Source organism: Montipora capricornis, chromosome 13, assembly GCF_036669925.1.
Source record: "Montipora capricornis isolate CH-2021 chromosome 13, ASM3666992v2, whole genome shotgun sequence".
In the NCBI taxonomy this organism is placed as follows: Eukaryota; Metazoa; Cnidaria; class Anthozoa; order Scleractinia; family Acroporidae; genus Montipora; species Montipora capricornis.
The window spans coordinates 42,863,692-42,882,685 of NC_090895.1; the positions used below are offsets into that span (position 1 = coordinate 42,863,692).

At 36.9% G+C, this 18,994-nt stretch overlaps 1 protein-coding gene and 1 pseudogene across 1 annotated transcript in view; one reads left to right on the forward strand and one right to left on the reverse strand.

Moving 5' to 3' along the window:
• Positions 1-18,994, reverse strand: part of LOC138030849 (rho guanine nucleotide exchange factor 12-like) — a 70,335-nt gene that overhangs the window by 47,358 nt on the left and 3,983 nt on the right. The window contains exons 4-24 of the mRNA XM_068878712.1: positions 18,875-18,924; positions 18,506-18,563; positions 17,603-17,656; positions 15,812-15,846; positions 15,509-15,586; positions 13,087-13,137; positions 12,603-12,668; positions 11,440-11,724; positions 10,542-10,724; positions 9,313-9,615; positions 8,710-8,761; positions 7,770-7,825; positions 7,385-7,483; positions 5,968-6,013; positions 5,824-5,875; positions 4,718-4,815; positions 3,265-3,337; positions 2,440-2,490; positions 1,678-1,735; positions 1,449-1,541; positions 1-103 (exon numbers count right to left, since the gene is read on the reverse strand). The exon at positions 1-103 is cut by the window's left edge and continues 3 nt beyond it. Coding sequence (XP_068734813.1) covers positions 1-103; positions 1,449-1,541; positions 1,678-1,735; positions 2,440-2,490; positions 3,265-3,337; positions 4,718-4,815; positions 5,824-5,875; positions 5,968-6,013; positions 7,385-7,483; positions 7,770-7,825; positions 8,710-8,761; positions 9,313-9,615; positions 10,542-10,724; positions 11,440-11,724; positions 12,603-12,668; positions 13,087-13,137; positions 15,509-15,586; positions 15,812-15,846; positions 17,603-17,656; positions 18,506-18,563; positions 18,875-18,924 — 1,944 coding nt within the window. The remainder of the gene's footprint in view (positions 104-1,448; positions 1,542-1,677; positions 1,736-2,439; positions 2,491-3,264; positions 3,338-4,717; positions 4,816-5,823; positions 5,876-5,967; positions 6,014-7,384; positions 7,484-7,769; positions 7,826-8,709; positions 8,762-9,312; positions 9,616-10,541; positions 10,725-11,439; positions 11,725-12,602; positions 12,669-13,086; positions 13,138-15,508; positions 15,587-15,811; positions 15,847-17,602; positions 17,657-18,505; positions 18,564-18,874; positions 18,925-18,994) is intronic.
• LOC138029544 (uncharacterized) lies at positions 552-1,401 on the forward strand (annotated as a pseudogene).

The window sequence follows — 18,994 nt, forward strand, 5'->3', positions numbered from 1 at the left end:
AACACTGGTAGCCTTGGTCCCCAATCCCCCACAACAGGCCATTGCAGTGATTGCAAAAGGTCAAACTGGTGTAATGTGTACTGACAAAATGGTGTCCTTTGTTCTGTGAAATAAAAAAATTAATACATATCTAAAGTTGACAGGACATTTCCAGATTTCACTTCCGCCTCTTAATAAAAATGATTTTCACAATTTTACAATCATGAAGACTAAAAAAAAATGACAAACAGCACATTTCATTTGAAATGTTAATGTTGTTGTTGTTCAAAATAGAATTAGAGTTAAGATAATTTCAACTTAAGACAGCCATTTGTTCTGAAATAACCAAAGCAGCTCCCGTCTGGCCTTGTACCTTAGTTGGAAGAGCAATAACGATCTAATCAAAAGGTCAAAGATTTTCGTCTTTCCTTGAGTAGTCCTAGTTTTGCAAGGAATTGCCAAGGCAGTTTGCCAAAGGCATCCCATTAAGCACTTAAGATTATAGGGGGAAAATAACTATGTGACACAGAAGAAATAAAGTTAATTAAGTAATTATGATCCCCGTCATAATTATGATCATCGTCATCATCATCATAAGTAATAATGATCCCGTCATCATAGAAGGGAAGGAGGTAGAGTTAGTTACTAGTACAAAGCTACTAGGCCTTACAATAGCGAACGATCTAACATGGAACGACCATGTAACTGTGATAACCAAAAAGGCTAGCAAGAGGCTCTATTTCCTAACAAGATCTAGCAATGTTCTATGTATCGTGCGTGAGATCTGTTATAGATTATGCGGCACCTGTCTTTTCCAACGGTCTCCCACAGTACTTAAAGAACGAGCTGGTAAGGCTCGAGAAAAGAGCAATATCAATAATAACATCAGGAAAGTGCAACTCGGCAATAGAGGTGGGGGTAACACCCATTTTGGAGCATCATTACGTACTATGCAGCAAGTTTTTTGATAACATTGTCAACGACCCAAACCATAAATTGAAAGCGCTCCTTCCACCGGACTATGACAACTCACGCTATAACCTAAGACGACCGCGCCATTTTAATATGCCAAAGCTTTGTACGAACAGAACAAGAAACACTTTTATATATGCGATGTCCAAACAGTCCAGGCTGTAGTTTTATCCCATATATATACATACTTTATAAGTTAAGATATTTTAACGTAAATACTTTATATGGAATTTTTAATATTGTCTTAATAATCAGTTTTTGACTTATTATCTAGGATTCATTTGTAATTTTTTAAGTATTGTAAAGCATTTGTAAATAATTGCGTAATTCAGCCTTTGGCTGCGATGCAGTTTTTAATAAACTATCTATCTATCTATCTATCTATCTATCTAATTATTATTTTGGTTAGGTTAGGGTTATGGAATCTTTTCCCTCAAAGGTAGAAATAAGAAAGTTCAAAAATGCAACAGGCAATGAAATTTTTCATTGATAACTACCTTTTTACTCGTTTTAATTTTGAATAGTGTCTTGTTTTCTTTCCGTGTGAAGCTTGAACATCTGTCAAGAACATTTGCATTGTTTCCTTGTTGCTAGAAAAAGAAAATTAATGATTCATCTCAGCACTACATTGTACAAACTGTTTATCCACTGGCATCACTGATTTCTTCTGACTCATGCTGCTACTTTATGGATAATTAATATAAAAATGACAGCATCAACACTAACCTTTATAGTAAGTCCTACTTGTTTTAAAAATGTGGTCAGAGCAGATGCCATTGCAGAGCTATGAAGTGAAAGTATAAAAATGCAAAATGAATAAGTACAAAATAAACATAATAAACATTGACTGAACTCCCGTGAGGATCTTCTATTTTAATCAGCTATTTCATGAACTGTTTTGCACACAGAATTTAGAACATTTTATCACGTCATTAGTTTTCATGCGTCCTACTGGCTAGTTTTACACTATGCTAATTTATAGTGGCACCTCCAACGTTTAAAACCATAGTGCAAATATTTTAACGTTCTCCCTGATGATGCTGTAGATCGGCGAAAGCTCAGAGTCAATAAAGAACCACAGTAGCACTTAAAGGCTTCAATTGATCTATATCCCACAAATATGAAAGGGAGTCAGCAAAGAGAAATGCAGTAGTACATGTAAATGAGAGTGGTATAAACAATATTCCTCTTGATCATGTTGCAACCAATTAAGCCTACAGGAGTTCTGCATTGAAAAACCACACATCACTCCATGACAACAAAGAAAACTATGAGTTCAGTGAACTAGCATGACACATGGCACTATGACTGTACAGCAATACATAGATTCAATATGAGTGGGAGACCTGTTCAGCTATTTAAGATACAGAATATAAATCAATTCACTTATTTCAAATCCATTTGATAAGTCAGGGAAAATATTGGTGACCAACCTTGAGATTTCTGTTAGGGTCACTTTCAATATTCAGCCCTTCAATATCAACTTACTTTCTGTCCATTTGAGAAGTGTCTGTATTTGTATTTGAATCCATTTCAGCCCTAGAAAATAACAAACAAAATTTGCTTGTTTAAAGGGAAGCTCCACTCTTGCTACAGAATAAGTTTAAACCAAAGAAAATTATGTTTACAAACAAATTTGTTGGACATTTTTTGTGGTAATCCTACAGACAGTTTCACAAAGACCCTAATGTGACACTAGAACATGACCTACAATCGACAACAAAATTGTTGACACATTGACCATTTCTATGCCCTTTGCCACATTATTTTCTTCTATCTTTTAGCCTTCTTAGGTTTAGACAAATGTTATTCTGAAAAAATATTTCTTGATTAATCTACTAAGTCCCACTCCTAAGCGTCAATGGGTTAAGTAAAGGTATCTTAACTACAGTAAAGACAGCCCATGTTTCACTACAACCTATATCTTCCTTACAAGTTTGCCCTCAGATTTTTGGAGCATTTATAATTTTATTGAAATTATATCAATTTGCTTGCATCACACATCAGGCAGGTTCAAGAGTCGGACCCAATCAACTAGGATCGGCCACCTCAGATCAACGTAAAAAAATGATAAGGACTCCAGAAATCACCCACCCTAATTTTTAAGCTAACCTTGGTGAAATCGGGGGCAAACGTTAAAGATTTTTGGCTTACAAAACCGTTTTTTGCTCGATCCGAGGTGAGCGATTAAAGTTCAACCAGTCAGACGTTTGTACCTGCCTTCACACACCTATATTTTGTGAGGAATTTATGATAATGCAATGAATAAAGACTGATGACACCAACAAAGATTGGGCTTTTATGAAAACTCACAATACACTTTCCAAGTGTGGCATCAAAGTCTGTTCCACAACTTGAAGTTCCTTTCCCTTGTCCATGTAATCATCTGTTACAAAATTAAATAAATGCAGTTTTCACACAACTCTGGGATCTATTGTCAAACTGACCACTGCAAACTGATTATTTTATTTCACAAACAAAATCAGCCAAGCAGGGTGAAAGGCTGTGTGCACGATGTTGGTGTTCAAGGCCGTTACAAAAATTAATGTGTAACGCTAAATTAAGCGCTTGATTTTAAGATTACACAGTAACTGTAATAATCTGAAAACAGAAATGGAAAGTAAATTTCATGTGCATTAAGCTCGTAAAAAGAAAGCTTCAAAACATCTTTGTTTTCAATTAAGAACAAAAGAAAAAGCTGCACTTCAAATCAGCAAGAAAAACAGCAGTGATCGCGATTGGGATGTTTGTGGAAATATTGTTCTTTCTCTCACAATGTGGGCAAAGGACCTTGAAAATTTAGGTACAAATTAGTTGGATAATATCCTGGGAAATGTTCATCCACAGACAATGAGTACTTTTTGAGTTGCAGTGGAAGAACTAGCATTACACTACTAGCTAGTTTTTGTACTAAATTTGTAACCATCACGCCAAAAATAAATTGATCATTTCACTTAGCATTCAAATGGTTTGATCTATGGTTTGGATTGTTTCGTTTGAATAATTTCAAAGATTTTAAACCTTTTGGTTTCCTTTGTTTTAATCACTCCTATATTTCTTTTGTGTATAACCTAAAATACATGTTAAAATTCTAGTTTTGAAAATTACAAAGCTGTAAAAAGCGCACAAACAAAACAATTACCTTGTTCTGTTTCAGTGAACAAAGTTTGGTTGCCAATTTACTCAATACGTGAATTCTTTCACACAAAGTACAAACTTTGAAAGGCTCCAAACCTTCAAAACCTTTAAAATGCTTTAAACCTTTTTTCCCATTACCGGTAGTAGACCAATTTCAATATATTAAAATTCAGTCCTAAACAATAGGCATAATCTCGGGGCTCTGGGGAATAAATATAAGGATTTGTATGATTTTATTCCCCGGAACCTCGAGATGATGCCTTTTGTTTAGGACTGAATTATGTTGAAATTGGTCAATTAGTGTTTGAATATCAATACCGTGCAAAGGCCAGTATAATTTTTTTTAAAAATTATATTGTGACTGGGTGTGGATCGTTTCGCAGTTTTCCCCATCTCTCTTTCCTTTTTCCACTATAAATACAGGTTCACTCTAACTGGTGCCTAACTGGTGCACATCTCCCCTGAAGCATGGTAGCTAATAGCTGAGTGCTAGGATTTTCCAGTCATGAGAGCAGTAGTATAGATTCGTAGGCTGGGGAAGGAGGCTTGGAAAATAGTAGAAACTCCCTTCCATGTGAAGGTACGGATACTCTAATACTGGGAATACACAAGAGAAGAAAGAACATACCTTTAAGCTGATGATCACCAAACAAACTTCCAAGACCAAGTGCCCTTTTATTCCTGAAGTCTGCTAATTGGTCAGCTATTTCAACGCCAGCGGCAATCCTGCAAATATCAAACAGGAGGTGACAAATGCCACTTCAATTAAGCCCCAAACACAACACATACCAGCAGAATGGCAGCAGCGTCCTTATCGTTAACAGCCTTTCGAGAATACTGAGACGCAATTTTGAGTATTCCGTAGAACGTGCTGATACTGAAGACTGAAGGGCTGGTTGCACAGTCATAGTACATGTACTCAAAACAAGTTTGGTTAATTTGTCAAATCATGGCAAGAAGTTTTGAATGACATTTGACCATTGTGGTATAGCCAGCATTATTTTATTGTAATAGAACAATTTTTGGCACCACAGTTTTCACTATTATTGTAAGTGCACCATTGAACTTACAGAAATGGTGCTTAAAAACTTTTGCTTGATGATGATGATGATAATGAGGAGAAGGGGCAGGAGGACGAATTATAATGATCAAGATTCACTTCTGGATTATTAAAAACTGGTGTGAGTCTGAAAGAAACTGAGAAAGAGCTGGCCAAGATTTGACAAACCAAAGAACAACAATTAACAATTAGACCCGTAGCCGGCAAGGGTCAATAGCCCTTGAGGGCGAAGGGTCTAATTGTTTTCGTATCACCTAACTAGTCGGACAGAAAAGGCAATAATAAAGTTAGCAAATGCAAGTTGAAGAAATATTTATTTGGGACTAAAACGAAAGAAAGCATCATGCTTTTCACTCCTCTAGGACTATTAATAATAGTCCTCTAGTAATGTAGGCAATCAAAATGCAGGATTTGCATTAGTCCACTAGTTGGGTGATACTAATAAAAGATAGTTACATGTACAATGGTATAGCAATAATTATGTACATGTAATGCTGCAAACGCTTCAGTATAACTCATTATCACAGAGAAGGAGTGTAAGCTGATACAATGAAACTAGATGTTGCAAAGACACTTGCATCACCTATGTTAGAAGCCAAAGTTGAAAGGGAGTAGGCAAAATACTATTGGATCCTTAAATTTAAATAACAGCTTAGTAATCTACATTATTTTACCTTGCTTTTTGAAACACTTCCTTTAGATTATCTTCAGAACCAAGACATTTCTCTGCAAAAGGAAAAAAAGCAAAACAGAAAATGCAAAAGGTTACCTTGACCGTGAAGGTTGCCCCTGTGTTATATTGCTGGCAAAAAACTTACCAATTGGCTGCACAATGGTTTCTTTATCCAAGACAACTTTGAGTGGCTGTAAGCAACAAAACAAGCAGCTATTGTCATAAGAAGTTCTCAAAACATTTCCTTCTTGTTGTTTAGGAGTTAACTAACTGCCTTCCTCTTCAAATAGATTTGACTGCCTATAGTATACTGTACAAGACATCCTTTGCCAAAATAATGCCAACTGGTGTTTTGTGTTCTTAAGGGACCACAGACGGATTTTTCGCGCGTTGCTAAGGAAGTGAAATGTTACTTCCGGTAACTGACGTCATCATATCATGAGCTGACAAGAAAACCCAGCCACAAGCCTTCCCACAAGCAAAAGTCACCGCACAAACTGTTGTTTGCATCGAAGGTTTTTCCTCGCCCTTCCTCGCGCGCGTTCTTCAGATGAACTGCGCATGCGTAAATGAACTGACTTCCGGTTTGAGAAAAAAGCTAAATTTCCAGCGGTTTTAAATTGAATTAATTTTTTTTTGACATGGCACGTTTCACCCCCAAATACAGAATATAGCTAAGCATTGATTTTTTTAAATCATCTTTTGTGAAAAAGTTATGGGTATTTCAGTATCGTTTATGTCTTTAAAAAGAACATTTTTCAAAATAAGAAGAAAACCATGCTTGGCTGGATGCAAAAACAAATACAAATTATCAAACCATCGATTAAATACCCAAATTGCGTAACACGGAGACAAATTTAGAGTTTTCCTTTATTGGTCACGTGACCATGGGCGTGGTATGATGACGTCATATTTAGGGTCATAGGCTTACAAAAGTTGGAAACTGACCAAAATAATGTCAAATTCTTTCAAATTACTTAACCATTGCATCCTTAGCAACGCACCCCAAAAAATACGTCAGTGGGCCCTTAAAACAATGATGTTCGGCTTCAAGTTGCATTCTACAATAGCCCTCAGAACCCCTAATTTTCCAAAGGTTCTTCTGTAACAAGTAAGATTTTAGGACAGCCAGAGTAAAATCTAATGTTTTTCTTGCCAGTTGAGCTTGCCAAAGAGGTAAGAAATTAACTGGCCTGGTATGAGGCAGGGTATCCGTTTTTCATACCCATGCAGTCATGTGATTCAGTTTTTGTATCTTGCCATCAGTGCAGCAGGTTTCCCACCCTCCCACCTCAGCCAGTTGGAGGGAAATGGTCCGTTTTATTAGCTCTTTTGTTTGACAGAAAGTGTAGGTAGGCTCTTTTCTTTGTTTTCTCTATGGGCTGGGCTTTTTGCCTTGATATTCCATTTCCGTCAATGTGCTGTCGATAACGTGCTGTTGCATTGTTGTGCACAGCAGGTACAAATGACATTCAGTGTGTGAGAATAACTGTTAGCACACATTTGTAAACATTTAATGCATCCCGTTGCACTGGTACAATTCATTGAAATTTGACACATACAGCATGATCAGCCAGAAATGTAGAGTAGATCTCATAAAACCATTTCTTCATTTCCTTAGGGGTTCCTTCCTTGTAAGAATCTGTTACCAACCAAAAGAACTGAAAAAGAATTTAATGGCTTAATCAGAAAAAAATTGAACAGAATGTGACCTCCTGGGATTTAGATTATGCTGTCTTAACATTTATTATCGAAGAAGGCCATTGGGCCATTAATTTTTAATGTTGACAAATATGAGGATAGTCAATTCCAACCCTAAAAGCATTATTCTCTGTTGGTAGCGGTAGCCTGTCAGTTATCTGTTGGCCAGCAGTCAACTGTCAGTCGGCCGACAGTCGGTGGACGTGAGCTGTTCTTCAGAATTACCCAAAATCTATGAGATCTTACCAAGCTACTTGGATCGTTGTTGGATATAAGGTAATGAAGAAAAACTGCAAGGTGAGCTAAAATCACAAAAAAAAAATCATTTTTAATGTCACATTTCATATGTTTTAACAAAAACAATATTGAGTGTACCAAAATGACTGACAACAAGTTTTGAAACTTTGCCTTGTTTAGAAACCTCTCTGCAATAATTTTAAATGAATTAAACAATATCATTATCCTTTAAAATACTAAAGTTCTGGTATATGATACACTTTTCAATCCATATAGGATAGGGTACATGTACCACATCTTGCACTGACAAGCCTCATTCAATATTTTTCAGATGTAGTAGCACACACACACCATGAGAGTTATGGCTTCCAGTGAGGGAACAGATGTCATAAAACAAACAACTTAGCTGGACAATTTCAGCAACTGTCACTTTATAGACACCTGAAAATTTCAGGTGGATTCAACAGGATTCAAAAACATCACCTACGTGAAGTTTGTGCAATTTCTACTGCCTACGATATGAAGCTGCTCAGTTTGTTGGGCTCATGTGTTCCCGTGTGTCTATAATGCGCCAATCAACTTCTGCTTCAATTTTCCCCACCCCACACAGGCAAAGGTAAAAATTCCCTACTCCCTGGGCACAGAAGATGGTCAAATGCCGGGGTTTGCCCGGGGGGGAGGGGGGGGGGATGTTGAAGTTTTGATTTGATCGGCGCATAAAGTGACAATCGCTTGTCCAGTTAAGTGTGAGGATGTCTTTCATTCATTTCATCTATAACCTGCACCTCAAATATAAAAGGAAAGGAAAGGAACTTTATTTAAGTGTCTAGTCATTCTGGCACTGGAGCACTAACTGGGGACACTGTAAACTGAAATATACACTTCATTCAAAACCAACTCAATCAAAATGACAACCAAATTGCAATAATTTGTTTTAAACTTACTGTACCTGGTTTATTTTTCAGCATATCTAAACTATTGAATGGGCCATGGTCATCTATCTATTGAGTACAACAAACAAGAAGAGCATGAAGCACATAAACGTAACTGAACTTTCCTTTTTGGGCTAAGAGTGAACGTCACTTTTGTATTTTAAGCATGAAAACATTCTTTAGGTCTTTGTAATTTTATAGAGAAAACACACAGCCAAGAACCACTAAAAATAAGTTTGCAACTGCTAAAACAAGTCCCCTTATTAGCTGATAAAGGAGATCAAGATAAAGGTGATTCACTGGTCACACACAACCCGGGCTCAATTTTTTGAAAAGACTTATGCAGGGGGTTACAGAAAAGATTCAAAAAGTGTTACCAATATTAATAACTTCAAATGGCCATTCAATAATTCTCATTAACGAGACATTACATACCATTAAGATACAATTATATACTTATGCTGTTATACACAGCATAAGTGTTGGTAGGAGATTTCACAATCCAATCGGAGGCCAAGACAGTCCAACTTAGGCTTCTGATGAGAAAGTCTTGTTTAGACATGAACACACTTTTGAGATCCTTGCTGTAACATTAATGGCCTTAGTTTATAGGCACACACCTTTTCATCATCAGAAGCAAAGTCATCATCTTCCATAGACATGATGGAATTAGTAGACTGGCAATGCTGCATAACTACACCCTTGTTATTGACAATGGAAGAAGACTGTGAGACATCATCTCCATCAGTGGATGCTTCAACAGGGTCATCACGGCTTCTCTTCTCCACTGGCTCAAATACAGACGTGGGTGTTGGAGGGGGCGAGCCATTGTTGTAAATATTGCCTTTGCCACTGAGAGCACCCAACTGTATAGCTTGTTTCTCGTGACTATGTGGAATCCAAGCCTTAGGAAGAGATGATGTCTACGCAATAAAAAGGGCAACTAATCAGTGCTTTCAACTACAATTTACAGAAAGGTTACCAACAGCAAATCTGTTGGTTTCAAGGTGAGGTCAATACCATGATCTTCATCAATGTGATCTTCAACAATCTTGTTTTTTTCCCAGATTTTTTATTGTTGCTGTTTTTTTTTTTTGTTTTTTAAGCACAGAGCCATTAAAACACCTCTCCAACATTGCTCAGAAAATAAAGAACTCAAACAAACATAAAAGGGAAATAAATAAACCAAATGCAAGACAAATAACTACTGTAAGGCATACCCTTTTCTTATCAACTACAGTAAGACGTTGTAAAGAATATGTACAGAATTGGGAGAGAATAAAACAATCACTCCCAAAACAACCACAACAGAGACCAACAAGTGCAGGAGGATTAAGAACAAGGCTTGAACCTTAATTTTTTGGTGCAAACACTCAGCTGATTTCAGGAAAACGAGAGAAAAGTCCAACTAGAGAAGCTGTCCAACAAAAATTGCAAGATATCACAAGTCAACTGAAACCTGGATTATCCTAAATGTCAGTCCGCCGCTGCCATCATCATCATCATCATCATCATCATCATCATCATAGTGAAAAATACATGCATATCACAAAAAAATAGCACACATCCATTTGACCGTGCCCTAACGCTGACCTACATGTACACCTCTCCCTACAGCTGTTTATACAAAGACGTTTCTCAGCACCAATACCACCATCACACTGACATCAACAACATCATGCATCACTGCCCTTACTTAACCCTTTCACCCCCGTAGGGTTCCCCGTTGACAAGTAAAATCGTCTGGCGTTAGACAGAGTAAAATCGTCTGGCCTTAGACAGAGTAAAATCTATAAGTGGCACTCTCGGGAGTGAAAGGGTTAAACAACTTGAAAACCATTGTTCTTACCAATATCTTTTTCCGTGTTCTTGCAGGAGAGCCTAAATATATTCCTGTGGAATCATCCTTGCTTTTTTTCTTGCCATTTTCTCTGACAGGGAAAGTCTTGTCTGATTGCACACCATTTGGTGCAGGACGAAAGAAAGCAGCTGGACTGGAGCCTTGTCTGGAATGGGATGGAGCCACTGGTGCCTAATAAATTTAATGTGTATACCCCCAAAATATAGTGAAATATATGTATCTTTATCAGGCTATGCGTCTGTGGTTTGTATCACTATAATACCATTTCGGTTTTTTAAATATCCTGCATCCTGTTAATTTCCCCCCCCCCCCCCCCAAATATCCCATATCCCTATAAGTTTTTTACCGAAATCTCCTGTATTCCTGATAAACCCCTAATAGGGCCTCGTTGTTTACACTGGATAATTTAGTAGCATTAACCTCTTTCTGTTTTTACAACAAATAGCTTCTAGTTAAATTATAGCTATATCTTTCTGGTAATCTCTCCCCATTTTTCGAACTTTACCCGTAGTTGTAGTTCACTGTAACTGGACAATTTGTGTTAACTGTTTGTGCATCCCACGGATACGCCCTTATAGGCGTCTTGTTTAAAAAAAATTACCTAGTTTAAAAAATATTACAGGTCCAGTTTAAAAATTTACCTAGTTCAAAATACAACTAACTGAAACGAAAAATTATCTACAACATGCCAGTGTTACAAAATTTTCTTCTCTTCTAACTTTTGATTCATTCGATTTTTGAACTTTGTTTCCAGTACAGTGCTATATTGCACATGGCAAACCAACACCACAAGAGTTTCAGTAAGAACCCACTGTTTGAAAACCTCAAATCAATAATAGATTTGAAAAGTAAAGGACTCTGTGCATAAGACAAAAAAGCATGTTACCTCAAGCTGCTCCCCTGCTGGAAGGAACTTTCTCTCTGGGGGCAGAGGTGGCGTTGACGACCTTTGCCCTCCTTGGTCTGGAATCTCGCCAGGGGATACAAAAGCAGTCGGGATGTAGTTGTCATAAAGTGCAACAGGATCCTGTTCGAACTGCGGACTCAAGTTGTCTTCAGCTGGTACTGAGTGACACCTGTTTGGTATCTGAGTAACTGTCTGCCATACTGGAGCTACAGTTTTACCAGGCGGAGCAGAGAAGGGCCCATTGTTGGAAAGCTCAGAGGAAGGCTACATTTTAAAACAAAACGAAAACAAAAAAAAAAGCAAATTAGATTAATGAATTACTTGTAGATAGTTATTCAAAAGTACACCCTCCTTTTTTGCTTAAAGGGGCTACTTCAGGGGAAATCTTTAAACTTAAAAACATTAATGTGCAATTCCTTTACTGATAAACTTATTGTTACATCACCAACAAGATGATTTTGAGCAAACACAGCCTTTATCCAGGCGATTTGCCATAAACTTGGAAAACACTGTGCTGACATTTTTTCAAGATTACCCAAATGCAATCAATTTCAATCTTGTTCATTTGTGTCCATCCATTCTTCTCTTTCTTTTTGTTGTATTTCTTTCATGTTGCTTAACGGTTTGATGTGGTTATTGCAATGTTTCTTTCTACTTTTTTTCATTTTGGGTGTCATGAAATTATATATATTTTGTGTGACATGGCCCCTTTAACCTTTCCCTCGAAAGAGTGTCACCCATTTTTTCAGTCTAATGCCACAGACAATTTAACCCGTCAAGGGGAAACCCCATTAAGGGAGAAAGGGATGAAGAAACCTATGTAACATTTGAAGCCAAAAGTTTTGATTTGGATCAACCCTTGATTGTCAGTGATGTCCTCAAGTAAAGAAGACCTGTCCAGCAAACAGGTCAACTGCCATTTCAATTTATCACCAAGCAAATGAAAGGTGTGGGTCCAATAGAAATTACCAATCACGTTTTTTTTAAAACTCTTAAAAATTAATAACTAGCTCCAATGATACAATTGCTAAACCGAGAATACTGATGTCATACACAAGGTCAAAAACAGTTGTGGTGGTACAGACCTTTGAAGAACAACAAGATTATTTCAGTTAAAAAAATAAAGGTAAAATTCAAATTGCCTGAGTTTGAATCAAGGCATTCAATTGTGCCTCAGCAACTCTGATCCGAGTGGTTGATTCTGCAAGCTGAAAAAACAAAGGATGGTTTGGTAAGGAAAGTGAACACTTGGAGTGCTGAAAGACAAGGACGAAGTTGTTTAAATTGCAGAGGGTCTAAAACACAGGTCACTTGTTGCAGGTCATTGTTTTACCTTTTGGAAAGTAAACCTAACTTCAATTTGGCTAACCCTAGGCCAAAGGTTGGTTTTTAAAAATAAATAAATAAATAATTTTAAAAAAGATTTAAAAATATTTTTTAAATTTTTAATATCATTGTAAATATCTTTGTAAATAGATTCTCCATTTTACCTATCTATATCCTTTTATCTTAATTGGTGTAATTTCTATTCAATATTTTGTTTTTAGAGGGCCACTACGGAGAATACTTTTATAGGAATAGGTGTTACCCTCTTTAAATAAAGGTTTTTAAGTAATAAACACTTGCCTCTTTTTGCAACTTTTCAGAAGGCTTTCTTATGTACTCCTCTTTTGTTCTCTAAAAATATATATATTGCACAGTCATAAAAAGCAACAGTTATTGAAAAACTGGAATCCCTGAAAAATTCTTTTTTTTAACTTTTCAGTGTGCTTTTCTTTCTAATGGTGAGAGCACCTGCCTCCCACCAAATGTGGCCCAGGTTCAATTCCCAGCGTCATACGTGGGTTGAGTTTGTTGGTTCTCTACTCTGTACCGAGAGGTTTCCTCTAAGTACTCCAGTTTTCTCCTCTCCTCAAAAACCAACATTTGATTTGATTTGCGGTGATTTGTTAAAGTGCCCCTAACCCCAATTTATTTTATTCGCTAAAATGAATCTTTGCACCTGTTCGAAACGCATTGTGGCCATTTTTTCCTTTTTCTAACAAATCCTGCCTTTTTATAGGCTTCAAAACTTGCGAAAAAACCAAGCATCTTTTGTTCATGACCGAGTCAGAAGGGGAGTGGGTCTACTCCTGAATTGACGTCACAAACTACTTTGCATACATGTTTACAAAGAGTTAATGCAATGTAAATCAGTTTGTGACATCAAATCAGGAATAGACCCGCTTCCCTTCAAAAGATGCTTGGTTTTTCGCAAGTTTTGAAGCCTATAAAATGGCAGGATTTGTTAGAAAATGGAAAAAATGGCCGCAATGATGCAATGATCTGAAGGAAAATTATATTGACAACAAGTGTTGCAAGTGAACCGAGAACCGCATCATCGCAGGACAAAGTACTTGTACTTGTACTTGGGAATGCATATGAGAGCAACATGTTGTCTTTTTCGCTTCTCCTGCCTTTTTTGTAAATAATATTTCCCCCAATTAACCTGATCCCAGTGACTGTTGATTTTTCTTAGAAGGGAATAAACAAACAAAGCCAAGCAATGAAACTCGGGGTCTTGAGCAAGTCATTACAGAATAGTTTTACGTTCAAAGAAACAGTTTTGTAAATCTGAAATTAACATACATGTACACAGAGGACATTTGTTTCCAGGAAGGTCTGCTACTGCAGAGTTACTGATGACATTTATCTAGTAAGGTCTACGAACTGCCCACGGAATCAACTTGAAATGCCACTCTGGTGTATAGTGTTGAAGACTGTTTACACTCTCAATTATCTCCTCCAAAATCACACAGAATACATATGTAGTTTCAAAGACTCCCTCGAAGTACTACGGAAGTAATTTTCACTAACAAGCTACATTGTAGGTTAGAGCTAAATTGTAGGGCAGATCCCGCTCTCCATTAGAAGCTTACAGCGTAAACTTGAAATACCATGCTGGTCCAATAGTGTCAAAAGACTGTTTACAGTCCGTGTGATTGTTGAGTATGCTTCGATCATATGGCCAAAGTATAATTATCTCCTCCACAATTGCACAGAATAGTGTCGTTCGTTGTGATTTTTTCCCAAATTCAGCAACTGGATTCAGAAGAGGGTTAAACTCACTCAGTTTTCAACATTACTTCCAAACAACATTCTCCGAGAAACTTTGGCAGGCTTTTCTTTTATTCGTATTCCCAGTTGCGTTTGTGCTATTAGTCTATTGAGGAATCAGTCAAGCAACCAGCTCATTAAATTCTCGATTCCTTCGACTCAATTCTCGACACGATTCTCAAATTGTCTTTCCTCGATCCTCGATCCTCGATCCTCGTGAGAATCGAGGATTGAGTCGAGAATCAAGACTCGAAAGAGACCGTCAACTTTCTTTTGCATGGTACTGTACTTACAATGTACATGTAGTAACCAAAAAGTCTTAAGGACATAATATTTTATTTCTCAGCAGTGTGGACACCAGAAAAGCACAGCCACAAATCGCAAAAAGTGTTATTATTCAAGACTGGCTGAAGACAATGATAGGAGAAAAACTCACTGCAACGCAGGAATTTCACAATCTTTGACAAATGACATTATGACAAATGATGCAGTGGGACAACTACTGTACATGTAAATCATGAATCAATTGCTAATTTCTTAAACTTAGTGGAAAGTTCTCAGTTGAAATTACAGCCATAAATGCCATTGCCAGAAGCTTTGCAAAGTAATGGAGATGACAATATTAATTAATGTCAGTTCAAATTCAGTCCTTCAAGTAGAATGAAATTCATTCTTAAAGGCAAGACCCCAACAAAAACAACATCTCCTCCAGCCAGTCAACATCTTATAAAAGACAATGATCAACAACAAAGGTCTTGGAATCTTTCATGCCCACTAAAGAGATAATTGCATAGAATGATAAGCAACAACCCAGATTTTGGAGCCAAATTCTGATAAAAAAGGTGAAGCTTATACACAAGTTTTTACAGCATTGTGTATTTATTTTTATTAATTTTTACATCCGCTGCCTTTACTCAGTGTACTATAAATAAGTCAGTTTCAAACTGTTCACCTTATAAAACAGCCTTTCTTGGTCAAGCACTCTTTGAACAGCCATTGTCCTGTCATCTTTCACTGGATCTTTAGGCAACTAATGATACAAAACATTGAAACGTTACTCAAGGTTCTTTTTCGGCTGCTGTGAGAGGCTTTTTAGACTGCTTTGATTTAAAGTAACCTTTGGGTTTACCACTTATCTGTTATCACCTGGACTTTGAATCACTTACATGTATTATTACTGTCATCTTTTTTGACACCCCATTTCAGGGGACTTTGTTTATTTTGGCATGCTTTACTATATCCCCAGGCATCTTACCATAGGTGGTGGTGATGTTGATCCACGCCTTTCAACTGCAAAAGTAAAACATAAATTCAAACTTCATTTTTGAGGTTTGCCAATACAATGTAAGTCATTGAGTTGGTATAGGACACCCATCTCTTGCTAAAATTGTAATTTATTTGGCAAGTGAGCTTCAATTTCTTTGCTTTCACTTAGAACTACATGTACAAAAGATTAATTTTGTTTGATCTGACTATGCAGTTAAATGAAACCAGAAATTAATGCTGGAAGAATAGCTGGGTGACACAGGATCATAACAATAACACAGATAAGCCACTTTTGCAAGATCACTTATTTAGTGACCTTTAGATTGGCTTACGAGTAACACTGCCAAATTATTAGTATTTGGGGCTGAGATTTAAAGTTTGAGTGTTCTTCAAATACAAATGTATGCATATTCAGAACTGTAAACTCACACTCCAATCTTTTAGCCTTAGAAAATAAAAAATAAAAATAAAAAATTGTCAAATTCATAAAACACGTCCTTGATAAGCTGAAAACACAAAAACCTAAATTACAAAATTTATCAATTAACCAATTCCCTCCTGAGGGTAAGACTTGTAGATTTTGCTCTGTTTAACACTAGACAATAATTTTTACTTGTCAACGGGTGCCGCTTTAAATAGGGATAAATGGGTTAAAAGAAACATAACAAGAGAATGCATGAAACACTCAATGAAAGAGAAAATCATGAACAAACCAATAGAAATGACATGTTTTTCTTGCCAGCTCAGCTTGCAAAAGAGGCAAGAAATGAAGTTCTCACACACAGAATGGGGGGCTGGGCCCAAATCAGGATATCAGATATCACATTCGGTCATGTGATCCTGTTTTCTTTTTCTTGCAATAAGCAACAGCTTTCCCACCCACCCACCCCCTTTTTCTTGTCAGTCTACATACAGTCATACATGTACTCCATGAAGTTGAGTTGACGAAAAAAAAAAAAAAAGAAAGAAAGAGCCACTCTCAGAGTTTTTGTTGGTATGAACATTGTATCTGAGTTGTGAGGTTGCAAATAAAGTGCTGTTGCATTCTTATGTGGGCAGACAAATGGCATCCAGTGTATGGAAATCTTACCAGGTGATCTAGTGACGTAATTCGGAGGACTGGGGAGAAAAACTTTAGCGCCGTATCCCACAACCGCGCGCGGCCTTATTTTTGAATTCAACATGGCAGAGGCGAGGTTAGATCTCGTCGTTTCTACTTGAATGTTCATTCAGTAACAGGAAATGTGGTAGACACGGAATAATCTGTTGAGTTTTGGCAATGGAAGGTACTGCAGGGAGTTTGGAAACAACATCTAAGGCCCTGTGCGGTTGTGGGATACGGCGTTAAAATTTTTCTTCCGAGTCCTCCAAATTACGTCACCACATCAACTGGTATGGATTCAAAAGATGGTAGATGGTGAAGAGGATGCCAAGCAACAATATTTTTATAAAAGCAACTGAAAAGAGATTCTGGACTATCATGTCAGTAGGTATCCTGGTAGAAAAAAGGGTATGGGGAGAGCTTATTAAATCAGCATACAAAATGTAGGAGCACTTAATAAGTTAGTTCCAGCAGGAGTCCATAATGATGGTTTGCATTTGATGTCACAACGGCCATGATGGTGTACAGAAGAATGCAGTAAAATGTCTTTTGGGAATATTCTATTAGTATGCAAAACTTAAGTGGTCATTTTCTATTGTTTTGTTCACCAACATGGCCATCTCATCACATGGATGCAAACCACGAATAGCCAGAGCAGAACAATGTAAATATTCTTACCTTGAAGATGAGCTGGAGGTTTTCCAAGAAGGGTCAATGCAACATAAGAACCAGCTAGGGAAAAAAATACAAATTCTTAAAAATGTTTAACCCTTTAACTCCCGTACTTAAGAGCCACTGAGAGTTAAAGATTTTACTCTGTCTAACATCAAACTACTTTACTCGTCAATGGGGAACCCCTCGGGAGTGAAAGGATTAAATCACTGAGAAAGTGTAACTTGTACTTGTCCCAGTGCAACAATTATTCCAAATGAAATATAAGCAAAATGATGGTGATAATTATTTTAATGAGGATGATAACAACTATGCTGATGATGATGACAATGTTTATGAAAATGATAAAGACAACAAAGATAGCAAGCCAGGGCTTAAAATTAACAAAAAAAGTCCAGTCGCAACTTCGTGACAAGATACAGAAATTAAGTTGCATTTTTGCAGAGTTTAGTCGCAAAATCATCGCGCTGCACTGTGTTGTAAGCGGTTTAGCCAAACAAAATATGAGCCCACAATACTTGTGCGTAAAGAACCGCTGAAAATGGTGAATGCTATTGAAGGAATGGATTTGTGCACCTAACATCGCAGCTGAATTACGCTTCAGAATGAAAGAAAATTCATGACGAGAAACAAAATAATTTTGTCCTTTTTTTATTTGTTTAGCAAAAGTAGCAGCAATTTAATGGCAATTGCTAACCCTTTTGTTTTCAAAGAGCAAAGGTGAAAACAAGTAGCAAATTTGTGACTTCTCCAGATATTTTAGTTGCAAAGGGAAAAAATTCAGTTGCAAATGTGACTGTATTGGTCGCAACTTCAAACCCTGCAAGCTGATGCATAATGATGACAACAATAATAATTATTATAATTATTATTATGATGACAACTTCATATCTTTCACTTGACACTTACACTTAATAAGGTCAACAACTTCCGCATGGTTGTAGTGTGTCACAAGGGTCCCATTGACCTAAATATGAGAATGATGTTACATATACATGTAGCAACAGTTAACTTCAGGTTAGAGTAATTTTGATTCAAACTGATTTGTAATTTCTTGGTTACTCATTAAAGAAGAAAGAAGAAACTTCAAAAGTAGGGTGAATTGATATTTACTGATAACATTTTTGTTTGCAATAGAACGTCCTGTGATCAGCATGGACAGGTGAACTGTTCTCAACCCCTATTTCTGCCATAAGACCCTCACCATACTGACAAAATTCCAAAAACAAAACAATAGAGGTAATTTACAATAAAAACACAAGAAAATAAGATTGCCACCTTTATAATCTTATCGCCAACTTGAACACCAGTACGATGAGCTGCTCCCCCTGAAAAAACAAAGAATGAGATATGTCGTCTCAAAGCCTTCTACATGGATTTCAGCTATAACTTTGTTTT